The sequence below is a fragment of the Parus major genome, chromosome 4, assembly GCF_001522545.3.
Source record: "Parus major isolate Abel chromosome 4, Parus_major1.1, whole genome shotgun sequence".
NCBI classification, from domain to species: domain Eukaryota; kingdom Metazoa; phylum Chordata; class Aves; order Passeriformes; family Paridae; genus Parus; species Parus major.
Genome location: NC_031771.1, coordinates 12,396,170 through 12,414,202, shown reverse-complemented (window position 1 = coordinate 12,414,202; position 18,033 = coordinate 12,396,170). Strand labels below are relative to the sequence as shown.

Sequence of the window (18,033 nt, the reverse complement as noted above, 5' to 3'; positions counted from 1 at the left end):
TCCCTCACCATCAGTGAGCACTGCAATTGCCCTAACTAAATCTACATATTTGATCATTTCCTTTGACCTTTATCTTCCCAGCTGCACCCTTTTGATCTGACAGAATGTCCCTGCCAAATGTGAATTCTGTCATACTCTAAATCCCCAAAGCAAACACACAAAGAGAAGACTGAAGGAGAGTTTCTGATAATTTTACAAGAGCTAATGAAAGGGAAACAGTCAGTCTGTCCCACAAGCAGGCATAATCACAGGCATAACCCTGCTGTGCTAGATCTTGTGCTGGCAAAATACTGTAATTAAGGTTATGCCCATACCTGTCTCACCATATAGGCAGTCAAACTCCAGCTTCTCGAGGATTATTTTCCCTTCTGTGCTGTTCATTGTGGAGTAAGGTGATAGCCCTTATTTCTTTACATAGGTATCTCACATGGTTATAGTGCAGCCAAAGTTTTTCAAGTCAATTACAGGTACACAAAAAGGTCTCCTGCTTTAAATAATGAAATAATTTTAACTCTTATAGCAGACCTAGTAGATGAGCTGGTTAAATAATCTGCAATGTATGAGAATATGAAGTTAGTGTGAGAGTCAGGTTTTTTTCTTTAGGTCAGATTTCTATAATAGCACAGCAAAATCTATGAGCTAAGAAGACTCAAGCTCAGAAGAATCCAAACCATCATCTCCAAAACACAGTCTGCTATTCATTCAAAACTAACCTGGGTGGAGCTCAGAATAAAAGCACAGAAGTGCTGAGACACTTCATAGGTCAAAAGATGAACTATATCATCCAAAATATGTCTTTTTCTGTTAATAACTTTGTTGTACAGAAACACCTTAACAAAACAAGAGAAAATTATTATACATGGATGTACTTTACCAAGCCACAGAGATGCTGTTTCTTTACAGAGCAATGTAAATTTTAATCATCTTATATATGAAAGCCTTAATGAATGTATTCCTAATCACATTGAGTGAGACAACTTTCCACATCAGATATGAAAAATAGAGTACTGGACAAGCTTGTTCCAGGAAGAAACAATTTCTTCCACAGTTTCCAGGTTCTCTGGCATTCACAACTGCAAGGAATCACAAAGTAGCGATGCTTGCTAAACAAACCCTCCAAACCTAGAACAGCAGAAACATAGAACAATACTTGTGCTGCCTAAAAGCTCAGGTACAACATTTAGCCCTGAAGGCCTGACAGTGTCACCTCTATACAGTGTAGCAGTAAGAACACTTCTGAAATTTAGTCTCAGACAACGCCATTCTACATCCTAGAACAGAGGCTGGCAAGTTCTAGAAAGACCTTATTTAATCTCTCTGAAAATTGGGACTATCACAATCCAGCTCCAACTGAGCACAAGTCAGCAAAGTGCCCTTTGCTGTGGCATTCAAGGCCAACCTTATTTTGGGCCACATTATCAGGTCTGTAGCCATCAGGCAGAGGGAGGAGATTCTTATACTCTGTTCTGCATTCACAAGGCTGCATTTAGGGTATTGTGCCCTATCCATGGCTCCCCCAGTACAGGATCAACACTGACATCCCCAGAACATGTTCAGCATTAGGCAACCAAGGTTTAGAGAGGGCTGCTTCAAGACAGAAGAGAACAGCTGTGAGAACCGGGTTTGTTCAGCCTCAAGAAAACAACACCAAGGGGACACTTTATTGCTGTTGACAGCTCCCTAAGGAATAAAGGGAAGGTGTAGAGAAGCTAAAGTCAGATTTCTCATAAGTGCACAGTAAACGTATCAGTCAACAAGATCAACAGACAAGCTAGAACATGGGGAATTCTATTGATACATACAGGAAAAAGAATTCCCATCATGATGGGGAGATACTGACCCTCTGCAGCCTGCCTGATCTGACCTGCTCTGAGCAAAGGTCTGGAATAGATGACCCTGGAGGTCCCCTCCAAACAAAATTATTTCATGAATCTTCAGCACTAGGCCAGCAGCAGGTTCATCTTGCAGAACTTCCAAAAGGAAGACAACGCTTGTTCTTATGCAGCACTATTTTTTTTAATGTCCACTCTGAACTTCCCAAACTGCAGCTGGCAGCTGTTACCCCTTCTTTTACCATCTGCCAGCAGGGAGAAGACTTTAACTCCACTGCTTTTCCAAGTTTCCTTCAAGCAGGTGCAGGCTTTACATTGGCCTTTAGCTCCCCTGTGCCAGACTGAACAGGCTCAGTTCCCCCAATGCCTCGCAGCACAGGGAAGCCGTGACCTGATGGACCTGATCAGAAGGTTGGAACACTTTCCCTGTGGAAACTGGCTGAGAGACCTGGGGTTGCTCAGCCTGGAGAAGGGAAGGCTCCAGGGAGACCTTACAGCAGCCTTTCAGTACTTAAAGCAGACTTGTAAGAGAGGTGAGGACAGACTGCCGAGCCTGTTGTGATAGGACAAGAGGCAGCGGCTTTCACCCAAAAGAGGGCAGATTCAGACTATATATAAGGGAAGAATTTTTTACAATATGAGTATTGAAACATGGTAACAGGTTACTCAGAGAGGTGGTAAATGGCCCATCCCAGAGAATGCTCAAGGTCAGGTGGGACAGGGCTCTGAGCAACCTGATCTTGATGAAGATGTCCCTGCTCATAGTTGAGGGGTTAGACTGGAAGAAGGATCCCTTCCATCACAAGCCATTCTGTGATTCCATGAAGCACTCACATTCTCTGTAGGAGAGACTGAACATACCCATCCTAATGCAGCATACTCTGCTTTTCCCGTTATTTGAGACAGAAGTCAAAGGTAAGGGATAGATTTCATAAAAAACACAAGTCATGCCATAAATATTGCTTTGGCTGGCACAACAGCTGTCCAATAACCTTGCATTGCCAAATGAATACTTGTTAAATCATTCCTGTTTCTTCCAGCCATTTTATTTAAAACTTTACCTTGCGACTAAAATTCTAAGTTGCTCGTATTTGCTGAAATGTCCATCAGCTTTGCAAATCAACTTTATGAATCAACTTAGAGAAGAAAGCTTTTCCCACATGTCTCATAAATTGGACTCATGTACCAGTCTCCACAATGAAGCAGACAGGGGTAACTAGTGGGTCAACTTGTACCAACTTCAAAAGCTTTCAGCACGGAGAACCAGGCGTTTTGTTATGCTAATTGTTCTGATTTGCTAGAAATAAACATGCCCTAAAACAGCTTAAATAAAACCTCAGAGGTAAGGAACAGTTGGCGAGCCCTGAAGGTTCTGCTACAGAGACACAACAAGGAACATCTGACGTTCCCTAGGGCGCTGTGCTTGATGCTTTATTTTGCTAGTATTTTTTTCAAACTGCTGTTTTATATAAGACAATGTCAATGAATCAATGTAACAGGATCCTACATTAAAAAAAAAAAAAACAAAAACATCCTGAAATGGCTCATATTTATTAAAGTGGAACCTCTGAACTCCCATCTTACAGAATTTTGCAGCTACAAGCTGCTTCACAGAAATGCTATCCAAGGAAAAAAAAATAGAGCAAATTAAACCCATAGACTAATTAGAGTTGTGATAGACACCTGCTGCCCCTTCCATTTAAATGGTAGGATGATGGTGCTTACCTGCAAGACCCTATTTAAAGAACCTGGTTAAAAGAAAAAACCAAAACAAGAAAAACCCACTTGGCTAGTAGCAGGGTTTAATGTGGGATTGTAGCTTGACATGGTTTGCCATTTCTCTACTTCCCACAAAGAGAAAGTCTTATTTCGGATCATACATGCCCCCACTTATGTTCTGGGCTCCTTCAGAAGCCCCAAAGAACAAAAGACTTCTCTGTATTTTCCCTTCTCTGCCTGTTATCAAGGCTTTCTAAGCAGGGATGAAAGCCTTGACAGCTCTCCTGCAATCAGTCCAGGTGCAGGGACTCTCACGAGGTACCAGCAACAGGAATCCCCAAAGAGAGCAGCCTAACTCCACACTCACACTTTCCAGAGCAGTCCACAATGTTGTGGAAAAGAAATATGCAGCAAGATTAGTTCTGATCTTTACCTTATGCTAGAATTGTACCATCATTCTTTTCCTCCTTGTTTTACTCTTTTAAAATAGTTGATCTATTCCATGTGATTTCAATTAAATGTATGATAGTGTCAAAAAAAAAAACAAACTACAAAGCATGAAATACAAAATTACCATAAACATTTTAAAGCGGATAAAGACTTAATCAAAAAAATGCCAGAACCCCATCACACCCCTCCCCTGTAATAACCAGTTGTTCCAAAAGAGGAACTATCATATAATTAGGTGATAATAAATGGAGTTGATCAGGAATGCTTTTGGATTCAATTGTAGGCAGCACTCACTTTGTGTGCTGAGGTCATGAAGTAAGTCTGCAATAATTGCATGTGCTGATAACCCAGAAATAAGACTCTTTGTTGATACTGGTGTATTACAAGAAAACACTGTGTGACCTGAGGACTGAAGAACAAAAAATCCAAAGGAACCAAATAGCACAAATGTCATGCACTTGCTTGGGCTAACAAGGAGATGCAATACATGGGGAATTGACCCACAGAAAAAAAAAGAGGAGGAAAACCACCTGAGTTACATGCAAAATGAACAGATCTCAAAAATAGGATATACCTGAAATGAAGGCAAATGTGATTCAGGCAACATTTCTAAGAAAGACAAGGACATATAAATGTCTCCGGGTAAAATATTACTTAAAAAGTGCTGGGATTGATTTTATACACCTCCACCTATATGTTCATTTTTGGAGAAGAAGCCTAAACATTACATGCTTCTAAAAGCTAATGCATGCCCCAAACATATCAGCAACATGACTATTTCAGCAAAAAATTAGTTTTTCAGCTCTAACATTGGGATGTAAATGCAAATATTTATTTTTAATTTCAGTCTCCTCTGAAACTTACCTTTCAATTTATAAGACTGAGTGTATAAAACTGACCAGGAGTCATTGAGGGTGCCACTTAATTAAACATTTTGAGAAATAAATTAGCTTTTCCATGAAAGAGAACAGGTAAAAATGAAGGAAATGTGTATTTGAAACACATTACTACCATTTCTTCTAACTGATTTTATGCAATGTTTTATGGGAATTTAAAATCATGCATTGATGGCACCCTTCCAGACAGATGAGAGCAATATGCCCCACTCCACTCTCTCCTCAAATGTGTTTGCTTACCACTGGATCTAGTCTCAGTCAAGACTTATGGGCAGAATTCCCAGCTCACCTTTGTGTACTCACACATATCACAGTGGTAATTTTATTTTCTTCTGCCGAATGGAGGTTGAAAATCTGCTCAAACTTTGCCTGTTAACTTCCAAACACCAGTTTTTTTCAAATGGGCATTTGATTGATTCTGAAATAGCAACTTGATTGTTAGAAAGTTTTGTCCTGGATGTTTGGGTGGAAGTGGGTTCTGCACAGACATGCCCAAGAGACATCAGCCCTTTGACCTTGGATAATCCTTTGGAAGAGGTGTGAGTAGGTAACAAGGTGTGAGTAGGTAACTGTGGGGCAGAAGACCTGAATCCCAGGGGAATATGGGAGAGAAAGAACTGGTGTAAAAGGTCCAATTCCACCAAAGTAATATGTGGGGCAAGGGTCTGATCCCAAACTCTGGTTATGTTGCTAGAAGCAAGTGTCTGAAGAGGCCTTCAGCTTGAAGGAGGGAGTCTTATCTTATACTACAGGAGAAGATGTCTACTTTTCTAACTTTTCCTAGCTCTAGAGTAATTTCTGAGTGGCTGACAAATGGAGGCTGACAAAGGGCTGGTGATTTGGAGTAAACCTACCCTACAACATGCACCCGACCATACCAGGCTCCAGAGCTGGAAAGGCCTTCCACACTACCCATTACAGCCAAGGGCTGGCAACACAGCACCTACATTTGGGAAAAGAGATTTCTCAGTGAAAAATACAACCAGTTTATCCTTGACATAGGAGATAGCAAGGTCTATGCCCAAATCCCAAGAGGCTCCCACCCATGAGGCTGAAACAAGCAGCAGTATTCTTGTTCAGAGGGTAACAGCAGCATTTATGTCAGGAATGCAGGAAGCACAACACTGTTATGTTTGAAATTCCTTCTTGAATTTGTAGGTGATGTAGGTTTTGGTGATCAGTATTATGCAGAAGAAAGTGAAAATAACAAAGCAAGAACACAATCTATTCAGTCCTTACCAAGAATATAGAGAATCTGGAAGAACTTGACTTAAACCAAATTATAAAATATATCAAATCTATGAAGGGCACTTGACTGAGGATTGCCCACACTGAGTAAAACATCAAGATATACTTATTTTTTTTTTCTTTCCAGTACCATGAAAAAAGGAGTAATTTTGTTTTTGCTTTCCTTTTCACCTCAAGATCTGGCTCAGGAAGAAATATGGATGCCTCATCCCTAGAAGTGTTCAAGGCCACACTGGATGAGGCTCTGAGCAACACTGTCTAGTGGAAGATGTCCCTGCCCATGGCAGCAGGGTTGGAACCAGATAATTGTTCTCTACAGCTCCCTGAAAGGAGGCTGTAGCTGGGAAAGTCTCTTCTCCCAAGCAACCAGCAATAGGACAAGAAGAAATAGCCTCAAGGTGTACTAGGGCAAGTTCAGGCTGGACATCAGGAAGAACTGTTTCACAGAAAGGGGTGCCAAGCATTGGAACGGGCTGCCCATAGAGGTGGTGAAGTCACTATCCCTGGAGGTGTTCAAGAAATGAATGGATGTGGCACTCAGTGCTGTAGCCCAGAACAAGGTGGTGATCACTCAATGGCTGGAGTCAATGACCTTGGTGGTCTTTTCCAGCCTAAATGATTCTGTCATCTTTGAGGTCCTTTGATGCCTTGAGGGGCTACCTAGAACACAGGCTAGACAGAGTTAAAGGAATAAAGTAGGTATTTATTAAAAAGGCCTTCAAAGGACACACCTTGGGCAGTACTAGAGCCTGCCCACAGCTACACCCAGATAGACAATGGGTCACACATTTTCACACTTTTATAAGTTTTGGTCCATTTACATATTGGGGTTAATTGCCCAATTACAGCTTCAGGTTATGAACTCACATCCTCCCAGTTTGCTCTCCTCAGTTCACTGTTGTTTATACTTTTTGGGTGCGAAGCTGCAATGGTGTCCTTGGTTCTCAGGCTGGAAAAGGATCATTTTGTCTAACTAAACTGTGAGGAGAACTTGCTAACACTTTATATGAAGTTCAGAGTTACATACTAATGCAGTACAGAATCTGGAAAATAAGAAAGCTAAAACTTACACATCACCTTCGATGATTCTTTGAAGAAGTGGCTTAATTTTTTAAGTACGTTCTAAGTCACCAAAATCAGGCTGCAAAATTGCTTACAGTAGGTTGTGAAGCCAACAGTAATATGGGAGTATTGTACCAGATAAAGATTTTAAAAAACCCAAAATAAACCACTAAAGAGGCTAAAAATTTAAAGATTTTCCTCTGGTAATTTTCCTACATTGAACTATATCTCAGTGTTTCCCTCTCTAGTTTCTGCCTTAGATGGCAATTCAGGGAAGTGCAAGTTGAAAGCTGTCCATGAGAAGCTGGGTGTAACCCCACCCCCTGACTGATGCAGGAATATCAACAGCAGCAATACCAACTTCATAAATCCAAATCACTCTTCACTTCCTAATCTCTGGATTAGCCAAAAAGACCACTGTCAGCAAAAACTTCTCAGTCTCTAAGAGCTTGTAAGAGAAATGTTACACTGGTGTAGTTCTTACTACGGTCTTTAAAGCCTGGGAGGTCCCAACACAAGCTGATGATGACCAAGATTTAATATACACTGTATTTCTCTCATACAAACAGGTATTTAAGGCACAAATATTCTAACATAATAGGTAGCAATAGAAATATTTAAATACAGCCTGCCAGTGTTCAACTCCACACTTACAATCCAGAACCACTGTGTCTCTGAAGTACTTGACAATATATTAAATTACGGAGCTCTTTCTTTATAAAAGTAATTATATAAGTTTATATGCACCAAGAAAAACAGTCACAGCATTCATTAGGTTGCAAAGTTTTGTTACCAAAACACCCCACTCAAACCAATTACCAGCAGCAACTGTGAATTACACCAATAACCGAGTGTTTCGTATTTGGGAGTCTGAGAAAAAAATCTGGAAACTGGTGTTCTGGTCAGCTTTTGTACTTGGGGAACACGTTTTTTGCAACACTTCCATTAACATGGAAAGCTTTCAAGTCAGTGATTCAAATTCTTCAGCAAATTAAAGTGTGGAAGCATGAACAGGAGTGAATTAATTACGTGTTTTATGGGGGAGATCCTAGTCAGCTAAAGTCTTTCAGATACAAGTTTGAGCTCAAATTCACGGTTGAGAGTATCCAATCAAGACAACAGATTTGACAGGCAGGTTTAACAGGGATCTCAGAAGTTACTAAACATGTAAGCATTCCCACCAGCACCTCTTGCATGACTTTTCCATAATGAAAAAATTAAGTCTTGTCCAGTTTTGGAGAAGACTTAACATTTATCAGATCCAGTTCAGGTGCAGAAACACAAAATCCAGCCTGCCAGACTGATTTTCATGCCTTGGTCCTAAAAACTGGTCTGTTTTCCATCATTCACTTAACCTGATTCCAGTGGGAAGAATTCAACCCTTTTACTTTCTCTTAAACCTCAATTAATTAAATGATTAATTAATCATAATTAGCAGAACATGCATTTTTATTTGTCTCCCTCCAGCTTTAACACTACCTATGTATGTACACTGTCTACTTGTCTGGCAGAAGAATCTATCACTGAGGCAATGTAAGAAAGTTCAAGTGGTCTTGCTAAATGCAGAAAGCTGGCTCAGTTTACACAGTTTTAACACTGGATCTTGTAATTTCGAGTACAATGTATTGTCAGAAAAAAAAATAAAAGCTTTAAAAGTACAGTAAGGTACAGAAACTTTCTTACTATATTAATGAAGTGACACATGTGAATAAATTGGTACTAACATGGTTTTGTACATTTTAAAAATTACAGTACCTAAAAGTATTAAGGAATCATTTCTTCAGACTTATTCCATAGTCATTAATTTGAAAATCAGAGCAGAGATAATTAGATAGTGTGGCTACAGACCAAACTGAGATGTTTCATGTACATGACACTTTGTAGACAGGCCTTTTCAATTGTTCCTTGGCTTGCTATTAAAGCTGAACCTACCTTCTTGCAAGGTAACCCTGCTAGCATACACAAAAAAGAAAAATAAATCAGAAATTTAATATTATTAAGTGAAATATCTACCTGAGAGCTTCATGAGGAGCTCAGATGCTGCCTTAACTGACATGTCCTGCCTCATCACATTTGCCTGTGTTTCTTGTGGCTTGAGTTTCTCTTCAGGCACATTTGGAGCTGAGGCTTCAGATTCTTGGCTGAACACATAGCTGGGCTGAGACATGGCTGAACTTCCAGCTTCTTCATCCTTAGGCTCCTCCTTCACTTTAAAATTAGGAGTTAAGGGCTCTTTTTGATTTGCAGCTGTCAAGAGAAGGAAAGAAGTGAGACTTAGTGTAATATATAATCCTGGAACAGCTAGTAACAGGAAGAAACTATAACCTGAAAAATACTAGAGTACGTACTGGAAGCAGACACATCAAACTGTGTTCAAAGATGCTTCAAGGGACAAACTTCCGCACCTTTTCTACAAAGAGGCAGTTTTGAAACACAACAACTGCATGTGCCAAAGCTCAGAAGGACATCCTCTCTCTTTTCCCCACCTACTCCTCCTAAAAGCTCTTCCCTGGTCATTGGTTTATAGGTTTCCTGCAGGCTTGGTGGAAGTTTAAAACATCATTTCACTTAAGGGAAAATTTGGCAAAGCCCATGGATATGACATACTAAGGTTTTAAAGAATGAAAGAGAGGCGAGAGATGAAGAGTAAGAAGATAGAAAACCTAAGAGGGGAGTAAAAGGGAAAAGACAGCAAATTCTTAGGCCCTAAAAGTTACTGTATTAAGAAGAGAACTAAGGGATTTTCAGAAGACAGCTCTGCAGTGTTCCAAACTCTAAATCCATAAAAATAGAGCAAGTTTAAAATATTTCTTTCGAATACTCCTCCTCACAGCTTCAGAGGAGGCAAGGAGACTTTGGGGAGCTGCTTAATATCTACACACTGAGCAATGCTTTTCTTGAAGGGTCTTTCCAATACCCCTTGAGAGCAGCAGAACCTTTGCACCGTGTTTGGTTAAAAGGGTAAAACCAAAACAGCTCTTAAACAATACTTCCAAGCCCAGACAACATAAATTCATGGGCTAAAGAAAACTAAAGAATTTGCACTACTTTTCAAGTAAATCTTCTTATAATTTTTTTTTTGTTTAACCATGAAGAGACTTCTTCCCCTAGCTCTTCATGACCTTTTCTTGGCCAAAATACCACTTTAAACTCCCAGTAACACACAGCAGATGACTCGTTGAGTGCCTTTAACTTTGGTAAGTTTACATTTTTCCCACCTCTTTAAACTTTTGTCTCCACAAACACAAAAGACTGAGCATTGTGCCTGACAAAATCTGGCAACATTTACCTGCTTGGACTCCTTTCTCCAATTCACAGTTTCTTACCTACTCTCTCTTTCCTGACTTTTTTGGCTTATTTCCTCAGATACTCTCCTTCTCAGCAACTCCCTCAAAACTCCTGGAGAAACTGAATTCCTGCATCCTACCATGAAGTGCTCACTATCTCCCAGAGACCAGAACTCTAAAATATGAGGTACAATTGCCATCTTTATCAGAATTAGACACTCACATTTACTACTTTGAGCCTTTGTTCATTTCCACACTCTTCAATTTTTTTATGTTTGCCTTTGGGAGTATGCTAATGATTTTTAAAGCTACTGCATTACCCTGTAACACAACACATCTTTTCAATTTATATTTCAGAGTTGTTTGATTTTCCTCCTTGTTGGTTGGACAGCAATTACCAAAGAACAAGATTAAGGCAAGTAGTAAAGGAGTGCACACATAAGCGATGTGCACATACACATTAGTTCTATTCACTTCAGAAATAACATTACTTTATATCTGGAATTTTTAACATGACCTATAGGCACTTTCACCAGCACTAGGAATTGCTTCTGCATTTTTTATTTTTTAAAGAAGAGCAAAACTAGAAACATGAAACATTAAGACATGCTTTAACCCATAAAAGTACAAGTTGGAGCTCTCAAGCCAATCCTAACTATACTAAGGTACTAACAAAAAATTTCATCTATCTTCTTTAGCCTGGCCTCAGTCTATTCTGGGGTTTGTCCTGGAGTGATGAACAGTCACAAAAAAAGAGACCCAACCCTTCACTGTTAAATTACCTTCTGCTGTCCTTTGCTTTTAAAACATGCCACTCCAGCTGCTTTGCTGATATGAAAAATATCTCCACCAGGATCTGAGAGAGAGCAGTCTGCCTGAACTTTCAGAGAACATTGGGGAAAGAAAAGGTCTTTTGAATTTATTCCTTTCAAAAAGGTATTAATTCAAATTTGTCCCAGAAAATAAAGGAAGCATGAGTCCATGTGAAGAGGTAAAGACAACCCACTGAGAACAACCATTAACCTGTGGACCCAGCCTTGTCTCTGCCATGAACCAGGGCAGAAAACCAGCCAGGTAGAGCAAGCACTACAGGCTGGGTGAGCCTACACTCTTCCACCATTTAAAATAGAGGTTACATTAAACTTGCATAGATCAGTATAAGTTTGCAACCATATACCATGTCAAAAACTTCCATAAACAAAAAAATGTAACAGAATTCATATAATATCACAGTCTTAAGCAAGGAACTTATTACAAGAGTTAGGTGCTATAGTATGCAGTGACACATGCTTATTGCATTATCCTACCACAAGAAAAAGGATCAAAAGGAATGCTTTTGAAAGAAATTAGCATTTTTTTAACCCCTCTTATCACCAAGGCAAAAGTCAGCAGCCAATTTGACCCAGTCCAAGGGCAGGTGTAAGGTGGTGCCTCCATATTCGTCATCCCAGGGTACTCTCAAACCCTACTAAGATGAAGACAAGTTCTAATAGCTCAGAAGACCAAAAATTCAAGGTAGATCACATAAGAGTTTAAATAGTGTAGCAATAGTCCAGTCCTTGGCCCCTAAATTCAGGAAGAACACTGAGGTGCTGGAGTGAGTCCAGAGAAGGGCAACAGAGCTGGTGAAGGGTCTGGAGCACAAGTTTTATGAGACGTGGCTGAGGAAGCTGGGGGTGTTTAGCCTGAAAAAAGGAGGCCCAGGGGTCACTATCACTCTACTATTCCCTGAAAGGAGGCTGTAGCCATGTGGGGGTCTCTTGTCCCAGACAGCCAGCAACAGGATAAGAGGAAATCGTCCCAAGCTGCACCAAGGGAAGTTTAAGTTGGACATTAGGAAGAATTTCCTCCAGAAAGAGTGATTAGACACTGGAATGGGCTGCCCAGAGAGGTGTTTAAGGAAAGACTGGACGTGGCATTCAGTGCCATGGTCTAGTTGACAAGGGGATGTTTGGTCATGGATTGGACCAGATGATCTCAGAGGTCTTTTCCAACCTGACTGATCCCAAGAAGTGACAGATCCAGATTGAATCAAGTTTCCCTCCTTTCCTCTGTACACCTCTCTCTCTCTATCCCTACCCCACACGTGATCGCTCCTGCAGCGACAGCATGTGCTGCCAGGAGCCACCACCTCCTCACACTTCTGAGCCATCATCCAGGGTAACAATGATAAACAAAACCATGTTGGTAACAAATCTACCAGCACAGCAGCAGACACAATCTAAATGAGCTCTTCACGAGATATGTATACTCTGTGTGTTTACAATACTTCACCAATGAGAAAAAGAAAACAGTCAGGGTCCCCCAACCCAGAGGAAGCCCTGAAGGTGCACCTTTGGCAGTATTACATGAAGGAAAAGAATCCCAGACTGTTGCTCTTACCTATGTCACTGATTCTGCCTACTCTAGCTGTTTTGTTTTGGACAGAAGAATGAATTAATAAATTAGGAAAGAAGTAGAGTCATATTCGTTTAATTATCTGGCAGCGCATTCCTTGAACTGATGATGTTTTCTAAAAACCAAACATTTAAATTGTAGATAAATCACAAAAATAGAAGAGTTATTAGCCTCATTTTTCTTCCTCCTGAAAACAAAAACAAAATCAAGCAACTACTGGGTCAGTTTCAAGCCAATTACTAAAATTAACAGGGTTTTTACCCCTTCTTGAAATATACTAAAGCAGATTTTAATGTAAATGAAGCCTAAAACAGAAGGACAAATAAAAAAGGTTGTCTCATTTATTAGATCAATACATTAAAGCTAGAAGGGAAGAAATTCCACAACACAAAAAAGACCCTCTAAACAACACAAGTCCTCACCACTCTTGTCTCTGCCCCATCTTGCATCCACAACTATGGACAAAATTACTAACACATGGTTAACAGCAAGGGTGATGCACATACTAGTCATTTTAGGGAAAACAATAAACAGATGTAAGAAAAAAATGTTGCAAATAAAAGTTTACTATGACCAGTTTTTACAAATCTCATGACTGAGGAATCCTTAAAAAAATTAGAACTAGACAAGAATGAAAAAGAATATGTTGAAGATTATTAAAGTATATTTGAATGACAAAATTATTACTCCCCAGAAGGGAGAGTATCTTCTATCTTCATACAAAAATAGATACACACACATATCCTAATTTGTATTTAATTTACATTCATTCTGAACAGCAGTGAGAACAGAATGAAGGATGTGTTGTCTGCAGACTGAATAAAAAAAACCCCAGCGATTTAATTTTGAAATGCACGGTGAAGAAACAAAACAAACCCACGTAGCAAATGAAACCAACAGGCAGGAATCTCTCAAGCACAGTGGATAATGCTCCATTTGTTCCATTCCATATCCAGAAAAAACACAGATCAAAGAATATTCCAGACTGCTGATTTTTATCTTCCTGGCAACTGGAACCATTTGAGCCATTTGGCAAAAGTAGATGATGAAAGTTGTAACACTTTCCTGAAACTGCCAAATGCCACAAGAAAAGCTTTGGGCATCTGCCACTAATCTGAAACACTCTGGTAGAAGCTGCTAACTCCATCAGTCCACTTAAGAGGATTTCTAAATGCTCAAAATGTTTATAACTGAAAGAGGAAAAATGGGCTGATTACTTCCAACCAAAGCTCAATGTTACAAGTCACAATCAGCAAGAAGTTGGTCACTGCTCCATCTGAGAGAAAAACATAAAGGAAAAAACAGAATCCACAACAAAATTCTGCCACAAAAAAAAAAGTAATGAAAAAAAGCATCCATAGAATCTGAGTTGAAAGGAACCAAGATGAACCTTCCATCCCAGATGGTAAACTCTGAGATGTGGTGGTTAAAATGAACCAAGGGCCTTAGATCAGTTCTGCAGTATTTGGAGGACACAGTCCCATGGCAGTGGGCATCACATCACCCTGAAGGCAGCTGTGGTCAATAAAGGGTGTGACATGGGTCATCTACTGTTTTACTCTCTGGCAATTGAAGTGTCTAGGTAGGAATTGGCATTCTGCATGGAGACCATGGCTTATATTTGATGATTTGATTCAAGAACTGAGAAAGGAGCACAAACACCGCAGAAGCAGCCCCCAGTGAGCTAATTGCTTTGCAAGAAAAATCTATGGAATTGGAACCTGTTGGAGAATCTCCAGACTAAAATCCAATTGGTCTGATAAATTATGTTCATCTTATTAAACACAGAGGCTGCATACACTGCAAGTGGCCCAAAAGGAGAAATACTGTTCTTCTGGCAGGACAGTCTAGCTGGTCTATCATTTCCTTTTAGTGCCTCTTGCCCTGGAGTATTAAGATGTCCCAGAGCACTTCATGCTACCTAGCCCTTCTAGGAATTCTCAGTCAATTACACCTGAATTTTAAAGCCCTCTCCTCTGCCCTAGGCCAAATAAACTATCCTACAGGGCTATAAAGCACAGAATGGGCATTATTAATGAAAAAGCTACTCGTGACTCAAGGGTGCTCAGCATTACAACGTTTCTTTTTACCAAAGCAATGCAATGGCAGAATAGACAATCATAAATACAATGATACCACAACTTGACACCCCTGGGCTTCAGGATACCACTTAAAATATGAGGTCTTCCAAACCATATTGCTTAAGTACATTAAAAACTGCAAGCATAAGTTGAGAAAGGCCAGCTAACTAAACTGATCTTTAAAGCTGCTCTGTGTTTAAAAAGCTGGAGTCAAGCACAATGAGACATAGCAAAGGAGAATGACCAGTCCTGCTACTGTGCCCTCAAAATTTCACAATGTTCTAGTCCAAGTGGAAAGGAGGAATCAGGAAAACTGCTAAGGCAGGTGCAGAACCACACATCCCTCCCAGCACCCCAACATGTTTGTTATGCAGCCAAAGTCCCACAGGCTAAACAAGGCTGTAGCATCTGCCAAGACCATTTCCTCCTTTCCAGGCAAAAACCAAAACAGCAGCAGAACAGGTAAGGTTGTGAGGACACTGGAGAAAAGAGAGGGGAGCAGTGAAAGGAGCAAGGAAGCATTTGTTGCTGATAAGAGAGAATTACTTGCAATATGGGAATGTCTTCTTTCTACAAAGGAGCAAAATCGGAAGAGAGAAACACCACCAGACTGACCTTTATATTTGTTTAACAAAACAAAAACCAAAACAAACAATCAGAGTTGATTGAACTAACAGTGTTTTCAAATCCTGTTTTGGATGGATGCAAGAGAAAGGCTCATGAGCTCGGACTTCTGCCCAGAATAATGGTGTATTCAGGGAAGCAAAAAGCCTAGCCCAGTCCGATACTCCAAATGTAAGAGTTTGTATAGACATTAAATTGTAAGCACAGACCTGGTTCAGGATAATATTGCTGGCTTCTTTTAAGTTGTACTGGACTAAGTGCACAAAGGAATTTGTTATTCTACATTTTAAATTGCTGAATTAGACCAGAGACTACACTGCTCTATCTTGCTACATTTTATCCATTCCTTCAAGATGTAAAACACGATGGGTGTGATTTTAAGGATGCTGCAAAATTGTGGATGCAAGATTAGTAATTGCTGAAAAGAGATTACAAGGGTGAAGATATATCAGTAGCAAAGATTAGAACAAGATTTTGTTTGCCCAGGTTTTAAGTAGATGTACTACTGCACATCAGAATTTTACTTCAAACTAAAGGTCTATGTGGAAACTAGGAAAATGTGAATGTGGAGAGACTTCAAAGAGAGAACTTGATGACATCAGGGATATTTACACTGACAGCAGCATCATGGAATTGATGGTATTTTTAAATTAAGGACATGGCTCGATAATTGTCAGTCCTGTGCACTTACATATTCTAATTGAAATTTTACATTCTGACATAAACGATGTCAGAATCCCAGATTTAGACAGCATGTTTTTTTCTTTGGAACTTGCCACTCAAATACATCAATTATGGCAATTTAATTGGATATACTTTTATTTTATTAAAAAATAGCTGTTTGAAGAGTTCAAGCCAGCCAGTTCAGTACAGTCAATGGCAAATGATAAAACATTTCAAGTTACTTGTGTTACCTTTAAGGAATGCAGTAATTTTCATGAGCCAAACAGAACAAATAATCTAAGTGATTACTTAGCTTATCTACTAATATGCTGTATGCAGCTGTCTGATGATTTACTCTCTCATTATTCCATTAGTGGAATCAGCTAATAAAAACACGAATGAAAAGCCCAAATATTTTGGATGGTCACCAAAGTCCCATGGTGGCTTTATTTCCCAAAATAAAGTCTTGACTCTTCGCACGACAGTGACAGCAGATAAGACAAAATGAGAGAAAGCAGTTTCTAATTGGTTTAACATGGCCAGCCCCAAACCCTCAGCATTTTAGCTCCTTCCTCCTGCTTTTTTTAAGGTTTTCCATGGAAGCAACTTGGGGGAACATAAAAAGAACAGCAGAGGCAGGGCACACTTGATACCACTCCACAAGATGAAGAGAGCTGCTTGCTGGAGCAATGCACTTGTTTAAACGCAGAGAGGTGGGGGAGAGAGGCCAGCAATGAAGGATGTGTACCAATTACTGTTTCCACACAGAATCCCATGGAGAGCAATAGTGCAAGAATTCCATTCATTTTGCTGGGATTCATTTATTTCCAAATGTTAAAAGTTACTGCAGCACATAATGTAGGCACAGTAATAACATCACTAGGGTACACTGGCCATTGTAGTTTGGATCGTTGTTAAAGAATTTTTTATTATGAAAAAAAAACCCAAACTAAAAAAAAAAAAAAAACACAAAAAACCCCCAAACCCCCCAAAAAACCAAACCAAAAAATCCAAACCAAACTCACCTACCCCCACCAAAAAAACCCCAAACCCAAAATCAAAAAAACAAAAAATCCCCAAACCCACCCAAGCCTGAAAAGTGGGTGGAAGGACAGCAGTATTTAAAGAGATGTGATGTATAATGCCTGTCACTGAAACCTTTGAAACAGAAAAATTAAATACTCTTTAAGATATGAATGTGTTATAAAGTTTAAACATGAAATTAATGGACTGGGGGAGGAAAACATTCTGACAAAGCATTGATACAGCAAAATACTGGAAAAATTTGAAGTGTACAAGCAGACCTACTGAAACCAGAGGAGCAAGATTTGAAGGTAAAAACATGCTTAAATATTCTTCTCTTTATGTGTTGAGTCATCTGCTAATTATCTTTACAAAAAAATCTGAATAAAGTTTCAGAGAAATCTTTTCAATTTCTTGTGAATTTAAAATCCTCTCCTACCTTAAACTAGGACATAGAGAATTGAATCTAGGGAAAAAAAAATGAAGATTTGTTCTAATTTTTAGATTTACATTTGGTGATTTGTGTTATGCCTTATTTCATAAAACTCATAAGTAAAGATCTTTCTGGCAAGTAGTGGCACAGAATTTGGCATGAAGTGATCTTGAAAAGGTCACCCACACCAGTATTTCTCAATCTCTTTAAATCTAAAGCTCCCCTGAGCCTTTCTGAAAAAAACCTGAATGGCTGTTTTGAGCAATGTCACCATAATTCATCTCTGGCCCGCTCCACATCAGGTCTAACTTTGAACAT

At 39.5% G+C, this 18,033-nt stretch overlaps 1 protein-coding gene across 1 annotated transcript in view; it reads right to left on the bottom strand.

Moving 5' to 3' along the window:
* The window catches only part of ZNF827 (zinc finger protein 827), a 98,672-nt gene that overhangs the window by 40,020 nt on the left and 40,619 nt on the right, over positions 1-18,033 (bottom strand). The window contains exon 5 of the mRNA XM_015623640.1: positions 9,221-9,454. Coding sequence (XP_015479126.1) covers positions 9,221-9,454 — 234 coding nt within the window. The remainder of the gene's footprint in view (positions 1-9,220; positions 9,455-18,033) is intronic.